Raw genomic sequence first — 10,969 nt, forward strand, 5'->3', positions numbered from 1 at the left:
AGAACTGTATAAACAGTATACATGTAGAGAGAGGAACACAGATTATTCACACAGGAATTTGCAGTGGATTGCACAACATTTCAGTCAAGTTGCCATTCTGTTATGATCATCAATAAACTTGCGGTGAGTGAGAGTAGCTAATGACTCATAAAAGTCTGGCAATGTCGTCTATTTACTCCCCACTCCACTTTTAATCAATACTTTTTCTTTTCCTGAAACTCACTCGTGTGTAACTGCCCACCCACGCATTTCTTCCTAATTAGTCTTTTAAGTGACTCATTCAAAGTGATGAAGCTTAACTAATCTAGCAATTTTTTACGTATATCTCAAAGCGCGTGTTAATAGAATCAGCTGCATGACAAATTAGTAATGTCGCAATTTCGTCAAGATTGCGTTTTTGCAATGACCTCTTCATCCCCCTCTACGCCACCTGGATTCTGTTCCCATGCAACTTGCATCCTCATGTTCCCTTGTAGCCATTGGAGAACAATCTCTTGCACCTGATGGAGACCAATCTCTAGTAACTGATAGAGACCAGTATCTTGTACCTGACAAAGAGCGGTCTATTCAGCCTGAGAAAGAGCAATCTCCTCTCCCAGCAAACCAATTTCTGTCTGTCTGATGGAGACCGATCTCTTCTCCTTTGATCCCTCCTCTCTGTACCTCTCTGTCTTTGTGTCTTAGCATTCTCCATCTTCACAAATAATATACCACCCATGAACCTGCATTTCTATTTGCACCCTTTGAACTCATGGCCTTATGACAGCGTTACAACAATTCTGCTTTTAACTGCGAATGAAAAAAGAGGATACAGGTACAGAAATGAATCATTTGACCTATGACATGATATTTTTTTATGGGTCAGCTGCTGCTGCGCGGTTGTGAAGAATGCTCTTCTGCTTTGGTTTGCCTCTGTATGTGTGTGGGGTCCACCTCACACTGACATTTCTAACTGAGGCAATGAGCCCCTCATTAATGCACACTTACCCTGTGGTCTGAGTCAGCTCAGTCATTCTGACAACAGCGTAACAGCACCTCATGTTTAGGAAGACACATCGCAGCTGCTACAGAGGTGAACAGCTCCTCAGCAAACCTATCTTCCATGGGGATAAACAGCGTGCTAATGAGCGTGTGTTAATGACTGACTGGGGAGGGGGCTGCAAAGCAATTATTGCAGATATTGAAGAGTGGGCAGTTAGAATTGGAGGAGCACAGTGCTTCATTTAGAGATCACATAGGGAGGTCACTGATCTCACTAGCTGCAGCTGCGTGGTGCCATTACACACACTCTGATCACTCTCCACCCATGTGGAGGGACGCAAAGACACTCGAAGGGTTAAACGGGTGCTTCAGACTGTTAAACATGTATCGTAAAATCCATGACTCAACTCAAGGATTCATTTTTTTTCTATTTTTGTGTAATGAATGGTTGTAAGTACAGAAACGGGCCCATGTGAGCTTAAAAAATATATAATCAAATCTGTGATTTTTATTCTGTCCTAAAGATGGCTCTGTTTCAGTAAATCCCAGAATTCCTTGGTTGTGACATCACTCTTCAAACACATCTAACCATGCCACACTAATGGCAGTGTAGCATAGTGGTAACGAGCAGGACTCATAACCAAAAAGTTGCTGGTTTGATTCCCTGCATCGCTGAGGCATTGCTGTGGTACCCTTGGGCAAAGTACTTAACCTAGAATTGCCTCAGTAAATATCCAGCTGTATAAAAGGATAACATATATAAATTGTAACTTCTGTAAGTTGCTCTGGATAAGAGTGTCTGCTAAATGACAATAATGTAATGTAATATGGATTACATGTAAAGAGGTCTGAGTTTACCACACAGTTTTTCAGGAAAACACATATTTACATTGATCACAGTCAGGAAACAGCACTAATTGTTTTCTTATTATAAATCCTTCCCTGAGATGTTTCAAGAGAGTTGTAGTATTTACAGCTCATATGTAGCTCATTACCTACCTCTGAGAGATCAAATCAAACACACACTGCCTCATTGGTCAGGTGCTTCCAGAGCTTGAATGGGTTTGACGTGAAATTACAGCTAAAGTGCATTTCCTCCTATATAAATGTAATTTCTGTTTCAAGGCAAGTAATTCCTTGTTTGGCGTTACTTGGACTTTTAACTTCAGAAGCTTATTTCTCTTTAAAAAGATGAGTGAAAGACATCCCAGCTTAAATGAATGGTTAGGATGTTTTTCAACCAATAACACTATTACAGCAATGTGTGGTTCAACATTCAACAATTTTAATTCCAAAACGCTGTACAGTTCTGCACACATTCTGAAAGCATCTGGCTACATTTTAATGAGCATTCACAAATACCGTACTGGTCAACTAACTAGGCACAATACCTTTACCACTAATTTGACCCAACTCAGAAGGGATTGAAGTTCTGACTTGGCCAATGACATGCCTGTCTTGGAGTGGCAACTTGACTGGTTTAAAAAGATGATTATGTATAGTGGAATTATTGGGCTTTTTTTTGTAAAAACACCCCCAGTTAAGTGACACAGTTAAAAAAAATAATAACAAAACTTTACTCAAGTTCTGAGAAAGTTTTTTGTCTTCATTGATGCTGGGATTTTTCCTTGAGTATTTTTTTGCTAACAGACAGTTGGAATGGAGTGAATATGCTAAACTGAAACAGAAGAAAATGGTAACTTTTTAGCTTTGACTTTGAGAACCTCTCATTTTCTATCAGTCTGGACTTCCTGTGTCTTCCTTTTCTTTCTCTTTTTCCATCCATTTTCCTTCTTGGTCAGGTCAGCATTAGTCAAAAAGCTTTTGTTTTCTTAGTGCTTTGTTCCAATTTTTCACAGATAGAAAAAGAAACAAGAAAGGAGATCAACACAATTAAAAGATTCAAATAGCTAATTTGAGATGCCAGCACAGGAAGTGGTATGTGACCTTCCTGCTCTATTGTCCTTCCCTTTAAATGCACTAATGCGTTTGTCACTAATGCGCTGGTAAATCTATTCCAAAGGTGAGAGCACAGCATGAGAATGAGAAAATAGGTGTTTTTTGTCCTAAAAAATATGAAAAACAGTTCTGTACAGTTGTGCCTGCGTCTCACATTACATTAACATTACTGCATACACAACAATGCTTCTCCATTCTTCCAACTATGCAGAGAAACCCAAAAGGTTTCTCTGCATAGTTTCTCTGAGGAAGATTGACATTTTAAATTCCAGACAGTTTATATATGTTGGAGAATGGAGGAGAGCAAACAAGAGTGGTCTTACTGAATTTAGGGGCCCCTCACAAAGAGTCATCATAAAAAAGGTTTATAATGTACATAATACAGTAACATTTATTCACCCTACACATTCAATACCATCTCAGATTATAGAATGCATATGGTGAATAAATGTTACTATATTATGTACATTATAAACCTCTTTGACGATTACTCTTTGTGAGGGGCCCCTAAATTCAGTAAGACCACTCTTGTTTGCTGTCCTCCATTCTCCAACATATATAAACTGTCTGGAATTTAAAATGTCAATCTCCCCCAGATTAAGGGACTAAAAGATAACCAATCCCCCAATCAGATATAATTATTGATATTGACAGACTGTACTTCCTTTGTCCCATGAGTGGGCTGTCAGCAAAGCAAGAAAGAATAATTTCAAGAGGCATTCACCTCTATGCTGTGTTCCCATTGTTTTCTCTGAACAATCAGATCAAAACTTTGAACCAGACCATCAATCCTCATGACTGGAAAAAGCAGAAACCATGTATCAATTGATTCGCTTGTCAACACCATAATTTTAACTGCACTATGCACCTTGCATTACCTTCAGTATATCTGTTCTCAAATCGCAAACCTGGCAGAAACGGGTCATTCTACTCTATTGGAAAACTGGAGAAAATGTTATTGCCTCTATAGCATACTTGCTGTCTGCTTATACATGAAAGAAAATCTATTTACTGTGATTGGAGATGCATAGTTAAAGACCATCCTATGATGACTGACAAAAAAACTGATTTCCTTATCCATTTACCAATGTGGACGCATTGGACATATGAAACACAGTGATGATCTCTTCTGATGTTCTGTCAGGGGGCACACTGAACGAGAGCTAGATCACCCAGTGTATTCTCCTGATAGAGTACCACACCTGTCACACTCCATGATACCGGTCTACTTGCTTCAGATCTGCACAATTCACAACAAACTGATTGTTCTTAGGTTTCTGTGGAGCTAGTCTGTGTGTCAAAACTCCATACACAAAGATACATAACGTCATGACTGTGTAGTGATAGTTATGCTCCTCACATACAGGCAATCCCAGCTTCGACATGCCATGCCAGCATGTCTCTGGAAACCCCATCATGTACTGGAACGCCAGGAATTCAATCCTGTTTTTTCCACATATACAATCTATGTTCCTGAGCAGGACTATAAATCAGATCATTAGAAAAGACTAGATAGATATGGAATTTACTCATAAGGTGTTTATTCTGTAAATACTATCATTTACATGAATGTAATATATAAATACTATAAATATGTCTACATTTAAATATATTTGCACACAAAGTGCAGTGTAAATATTCAGTGCAATGACATGCCCTGCGTGTTGGTTGAGAAATGATTGCATTTGGAAAACGGCAGGACCTAAATCATTCATCAGGCTTTGGACATGTGTTTACAGGGCGTGTGAAAAATTGTAAATGTTTAACACATATAATAAATTAATCTTCAGCTCCAGCTAACAACAGCAATATGCTATATAACGTGTGATCTGAGCCCACAGCCCTGCTGGTTTTGGGCACAAACTTCCAGTACATAATTTCCCTGGTCATCAGAATAGAAGTTTATCTAATCCACAGTTTCACTGGCTGTGAGGCTACGATCTTAACCAGTACACAACTCACCTAGTCATGACTATAGAGTCTTAACCAAAACACAACTCACCTAGTCATGACTATAGAGTCTTAACCAGTACACAACTCAACTAGTCATGACTACAGAGTCCTAACCAGAACATAACTCACCTGGTCATGACTACAGAGTCCTAACCAGAACATAACTCACCTGGTCATGACTATGGAGTCCTAACCATGAATAACCATGACTAACCAGAACACAATGCAACTAGTCATGAGTCTACACTACTACCCAGAAAACAACTCCCTCTGGTGATGAATCTACACTCTCAACCAGCACACAACTCCGCCAGCCATGAGCACAGAGCTTCACCCAGGATACAGTTTCCCTGGTTGTGATTCAAGAATCTTAACCACTATGACAACATATGGAGAACCATATGCTGATTACCATATGCTGAGGGATGCCCTTCCAGCATTCAGAGCTACACACAAGATGGGTCCAACTGACTACTATGTAAGGGATAATGTACAGCGAGTTCATTATCGCGAAATAAACCCCAACAGGGTGATGCAGGACCCCGACGCGAAGCGGAGCAGAGGCTTTGGAGTCAAGAACAGGGGGTGGTCTGGGTGGATGGTTCTGTGTGAAATGTTTAATTTTCCACACGCATGCAGTCCATCCCAATGCCAATCACATCAGGCACACATTTGCTCCCATTCCATGGCTGGGAGCCCATAATCAATTTCGTTCCATTTGAGGAAGTGCGCTCTTGATGCGCAGTAGGGCGTGATTTGGAACATGGCCTCAGTTTTCACAGCACCATGCCTGCTTTTGAATTGAAAAGAGTGATATGAGCATGATCTGCGAAACACTGTCTGGCTCCCGTTCAGCTTAAATTTGCGCTCATTAAAATGAGGTGATTATCTCCAATTACATTAATTAACGCCCTGAATGGAAAGCTGTGCTAAGATATGTTTGACTCTGGGAACGGAGGAGGACTCCTGCCATATTTTTTGCCTGGTTTCAGACCCCCCTGCCATTCTCACAAAGCTCGGGGGACCCTCAGAACCCTGGACAGCGGCAATCTCTCAAACAGCGGCACACACCTGGAGCGTGGTAATGAACTGAGGTGTGTCTCTTCACCTTCATCTGTCCTTACCTAAACATGCTATCCACGCGCCTTCAGGGGCGGACCACTCGCACTGTAAAAGGTGGAAATAATTATGCATCTCTTTAAGTCCAGTCTTGATACCTTGTCACATTCTACTGCATATATCATGCAATGGCTCTAATGGGAATGGCAGATGTGTAACAAGATACACCGTTTTACTCGATATTTATACATCTTCAAGTACTCCCAACACAGATACTTACATTACAATACATTACTGTCATTTAGCAGATTCATTTATGCAGAGCAGCTTACATTGGTTACATTTTTTTACATGTTATCCATTTATACTGGGTATTTACTCAAGCAGTTCTGGGCTGAGTACCTTGTCCAGTACAGTTCTGCTGCGGGGAATCAAACCTGCAACCTTTCAGCTCTTTACCACTATACCATGCTGCCAACCCCCTCTTCTCAATCATGCATTCTTCTCTTGAGTGACTTTTACTCGCGTAAAGCTCTTTCCAAACTTGCTGGCAACCGTAGCTAAACTGACAGCTACGTTCTGGTCGTAGACAGTTGGTTGCCCCGTTCGCAGATCATTTATTATACGCGGACCATTACATTTAAAAGCCTTTGAATGTAATTATCTACTTCATTATCCACTTGAAGTCCCTCCGTTGCATTAGCATGTATCAATGAGCGACTGTGACAAAGTAGCAGAATCGCTAATGTGTCGGTAAGGACAGCCATTACACTGTGAAAGACTGAAAAAATGTCAGTGTTAGTTGTAATTAAAAGGCTAATTAATTGGCACGGTTTCATTTTGTCCATATTACAGTATGTTGCTTGTTTGTGTCGCACCAGGTGTACAAAGAGATGAAAATCACCTCGCCTCCTAACACACACACATACACACACACACACACACACACACACACACACAGAAACCTCTGTAGGGTATGGGCCTGTGAGCACCTTGCCTTTGAACATCCAACACTGTCCATATTCCAGAAGTATATCACTGATGCTAGCTTCTCCAGACGGGGCTGATATATGATTATTAAATGTAAAGACTTTTCTCAGGACTGTGTCCTATGGTGTCCCACAAAAGAATGCCCCTACAATAAGGAAACCAATAATAGGTAATATCAGCTACGTTGACAGATGACCAACCATTGGACTGGTATGTTTTATGCTGATGTCGGATTCTTTTTTTTCCAACCGTAAACTTTCTGTGCAATCACAGGCCACACTTTCGTGTTTTCCAGTCTTTCTACACTTTATTGGACGTTCCTTTAAAGTTCACCTCTGTTTTATCTGTGCGTGCAAAACACTGAATATAGACTTTAGGGTGGAGTGCACTAAGCATGTGTAAAATAGCAACTGCTTCCCCCCGTCGCCACTAATACCGATTTACCTACTACCACTTGCGTAAGTCCATTCCGACCATATCAAATCAAAGCACTGCCGGGCGTCCAGAAACAAAGACGGTCGTAGCTCAGTTTGAAAAGCGCGATCTCATGTTCTGCAACAAGTCCTCACGCGTTGGTCTTCAAGTGATCTACCGTTTTATAAATATGTCAGCAGATCAATGATAGCGACGCTTTACCCGTATTGTGAATGTTCGAGCTTACTTACCTGTGTTCATGCTCACAGTAAAGTCAGCGTAAATTGTGGTACCAAATCTGACGCTAGTTGCACATTTAGGTGCTAAATAATGTGACTGTAACTGAAGAAATGTAACTGTAGGTCTGCCGAAGGATCTGTTGAAGGATAGGTTCGAGACAGCCATAGACCATTGATTTCACGCGGAGTGGACTAAACTTCACATTAGAAATAGTTATCCTCTTTCTTTATGCAGAACCAATAAAGAAATAAAGTGCTGCTTGGCATTTCCTAATTTCCGAGTTTTCTTGTCATTTTTACACAAGACGATTGGAGGCGTGATTATAATTGCACAAAACATATATTTCTGGATGAACAAATTATACACAGCATTGTGTAACGAATCCATTGTGAAGGTCGCTAAACACATTTTATTGGTTTAATAAACGATCGATGTCTTGATAAAATGATTGAGTGATTGGTTGGTTGAGTATTCGGAGAGGAAGGCTAGAACGCGCCTACTCCTCAGTCCCAGTTCATGCGTAACTATGCCAAGGAGGATTTTGCTTGGTTGCACTTTGAGTGCGCTTTGCTCCCCCCGACTTATTTTAAAACTGTAAAATGAGACTGATCAGTAAATTCCACGTGAGGGATTTATCGAAAAGTTCAGAAGAGTTTCTATTTCTTCTTTTAGCCCTGGCTTTGCCCCATGACGCCACGGATCTGTCCATGGTTCTAGTTTTTGTTTTTAAAGTTGTGCCTTTCGGTGTTTGTTATTCTTTACATTCACAAGGAAAAGTCTTTAAGAATGCGCACGGAATGTGACTAGCAGCCAGTACCGCACAGCTTACTCTTATAATGCGCTTAAAGCCAACCCATATCTGTCTCTCTTTGACAGCAGAAAAACAAAAAAAAGTTAAACCTATGACGTAACAGCGCGCTTACGATTGCGGTTTGATGGGGGCCCCTCTAAATGAATTCCATTCGTATGGAATTACGATCGAATCTCGTGATCAGACGGGTTATATAGTATAGACGAGAAGAAGTGGTTCCAATACACCGCGGACGAAATTCTCACAAAGAAGGAATTACTAAACGAACTTACCTTTTTATTTGTACACCTCCTATACTTGACTGTGTTACAAAAATTGTGTTGTCCTCCACAAACTTCAGGAATTGGGTAAGTCTTACCATTTTTAAACTTTTGTGTATCCAGTATTCAGGTCTTTGTTGGGAAAACCGTGTATTTATACATATAAATATTGCATGTCACATATTTAAACGTGTTTCGTTTAACTTAGGCGCAACTTAAGTACATGTGCATGTTTAGTAACGTTTACTTAGAATAAGGGAAACATTCAGCAATTTCACGACAGGTATGCATCTCCAAACGAAACAGTCGTAAAACTTTAAGTAATTGTTTTATTCGTGCCCTCCCATAAACCAAGTTATATGCAATTGTTCAGCTTTTGTGATCTCGTTTTTTCAGACGTCCCAGATTTCCTGAAGCGTTCATATACTGTTAACGCTAGAGCAAGTCATTTTTCAGTGTCGCCATAAAGACAATACCGTGAGTGTAGTGTTGCTTTCACAGCTAATGTTCATGAGCGTTTATATTTTCCACCTATAGTTTTCTTTCCTCAAAGGCGCCCCCGTCCACTGAGCGCACGGATACAAATGCACGCTTCGGATCAGTAAGATAACTGATAGACTGATAGCGAAACAGACTTGTATTCCACAAATAGCGGGTTAATTAGTCCACTCAGACATTTGTTTGTGTTACATCTGAATGTATTATTTCCAAGGGACTGTTGTCCTGTTAGTTTTAACTTTAATTTCTCTCTTGGCATTGCAAGCGCACATTCCCAGCTCGTGTGAGGGTTAGATCGCCCGGGTAGAGCAGGTCAGCTTGCAGCCGGGGTACCGGAGCGGCAGTAATGAAAGCAGATGGCGGAATTCTTAGCGGGGCTGCAAAAAAAAAATCTCTCACAACCGTCCCCAATTTGTCTTCAGTGCTTTTCACATGTTGCTCCATGTGATGCGGGCAATTAATGCACGCCTTGTCATGAATGAAAGATAGGTGGCCACACCTTCACACACGGACCTCCAAAAATCCATGATCAATTAAAGAAATGCCATGCAGATTAGCTTTGTAAGGACCTAACTCCACTCGTTCAGAAATTTTAACTGAGCTCCCACAGAAAAAGAAACTTGTCCGAACAGTTTCCATTTCGTTTGCAAAGAGGTCTCAGTTGAACATGGACTCAGTAATTGAAAGACGGAAAAATCGGGATTATGCGTTTTATGATTTTCTGCAAATAAATATATAAATAAACAAATAACTAGACAGGTAGGTATGTTGATGAATTCATAGAACCAAAAAGAATATCTTGGATTTCTTTTACCACATTTGACGTATTGTTTTGATTGCAGACCCAGCAACAGAACTCGACTTGCGCGAACCTCCACACTAAGAGGGCTAGCGCAAAGATACTTGACAGAATAAATTTTAAAAAACATGGAGCTTAAGACTGTTTGATGGCTCATATAATGAAATCGTACCATCCCAATGTACCCTTTAAGTTTTTCTTAACTTGAATTGAAGTATATTAATATAGTAATCGCCTCCTCTTTCCAGCCAGCGCAGGACACTATGATGTCGTACATGAGAACCCTGCTCGTGTTCGCCGTCCTGTGCGCTCCAACGTCCAGCCTCTGCTTCAGGCTCTACGAGAGCGAGTCGAACTTCCTGTGTAACAACGAGATTCTCTCCGGAGCCAAGAAGAGCCAGCTCCCGAGCGATTCGTTACCGGACGAGCTGGGCTTCCTCTCCCTGCCCGAGGACGACCTGTCCTCCGCGGAAACGCGCGAGAAAAGGACATTCCCTGCCTCCAGATACAAGTACCTCTCCCAGACGCAGCTGAGGGGGAAGATGTACCAGAACAGCGCGAAGAGTGACCGACGGAGCAAGTTCACCCTCTCCCTCGACGTCCCCACCAACATCATGAACATTCTCTTCAACATCGCCAAAGCTAAGAACCTGCGCGCCAAAGCTGCTGACAACGCGCGTTTAATGGCTCAGATTGGCAAAAAGTAAAGACTTCTCTCTTTGCGTGCGGAGTATTTTTTATTGTCGATCAATTAAATAATTTCCATTCGTTTGAATCTACTCTGACAATGTTCATTCTTCACTTTAGGCATGTCTGAATTTAGTTTTCTTTTTTACAAGTTAAACGCCAATGCTTCTCAAGCAAGCGAAATATTGAACCCGTACAACTGGAGGGGGTCATTTACTGTAGTAACAAAGTGGATATCTAGATTTGATTCTCATTTTTGAGGGGTGCTAGTGGTCAAAAAGAAACGCGAAAAAAGTTGTAGACTACTTTACATAAATT

General features: G+C 41.0%; 2 protein-coding genes across 3 annotated transcripts in view; both read left to right on the plus strand.

Annotated features, from left to right (window-relative positions):
* Positions 1-4,107, plus strand: part of col7a1l (collagen type VII alpha 1-like) — an 84,592-nt gene extending 80,485 nt beyond the window's left edge. The window contains exon 103 of the mRNA XM_036518401.1: positions 4,085-4,107. Coding sequence (XP_036374294.1) covers positions 4,085-4,107 — 23 coding nt within the window. The remainder of the gene's footprint in view (positions 1-4,084) is intronic.
* A 4,229-nt stretch (positions 4,108-8,336) lies between these two features.
* Positions 8,337-10,744, plus strand: ucn3l (urocortin 3, like). 2 transcript variants are annotated; one of them, XM_036518018.1, is made up of 2 exons: positions 8,337-8,754; positions 10,213-10,743. In XM_036518018.1, exon 2 carries the CDS (start codon positions 10,228-10,230, stop codon positions 10,669-10,671), a length of 444 nt encoding a protein of 147 aa, XP_036373911.1. In that variant the 5' UTR covers positions 8,337-8,754; positions 10,213-10,227; the 3' UTR covers positions 10,672-10,743. The 2 variants fall into 2 exon arrangements, with proteins under 2 accessions (XP_036373911.1, XP_036373912.1); XM_036518019.1 differs by lacking the exon at positions 8,337-8,754 and adding an exon at positions 9,315-9,924 and having other exon boundaries at positions 10,213-10,744.
* The last annotated feature ends 225 nt before the right edge of the window (positions 10,745-10,969 follow it).

Source organism: Megalops cyprinoides, chromosome 23, assembly GCF_013368585.1.
Source record: "Megalops cyprinoides isolate fMegCyp1 chromosome 23, fMegCyp1.pri, whole genome shotgun sequence".
Lineage (NCBI taxonomy): Eukaryota > Metazoa > Chordata > Actinopteri > Elopiformes > Megalopidae > Megalops > Megalops cyprinoides.

Coding starts and splice junctions, on each gene's coding strand:
- ucn3l (XM_036518018.1), top strand. CDS start 10,228: ATGATGTCGTACATGAGAACCCTGCTCGTGTTCGCCGTCCTGTGCGCT.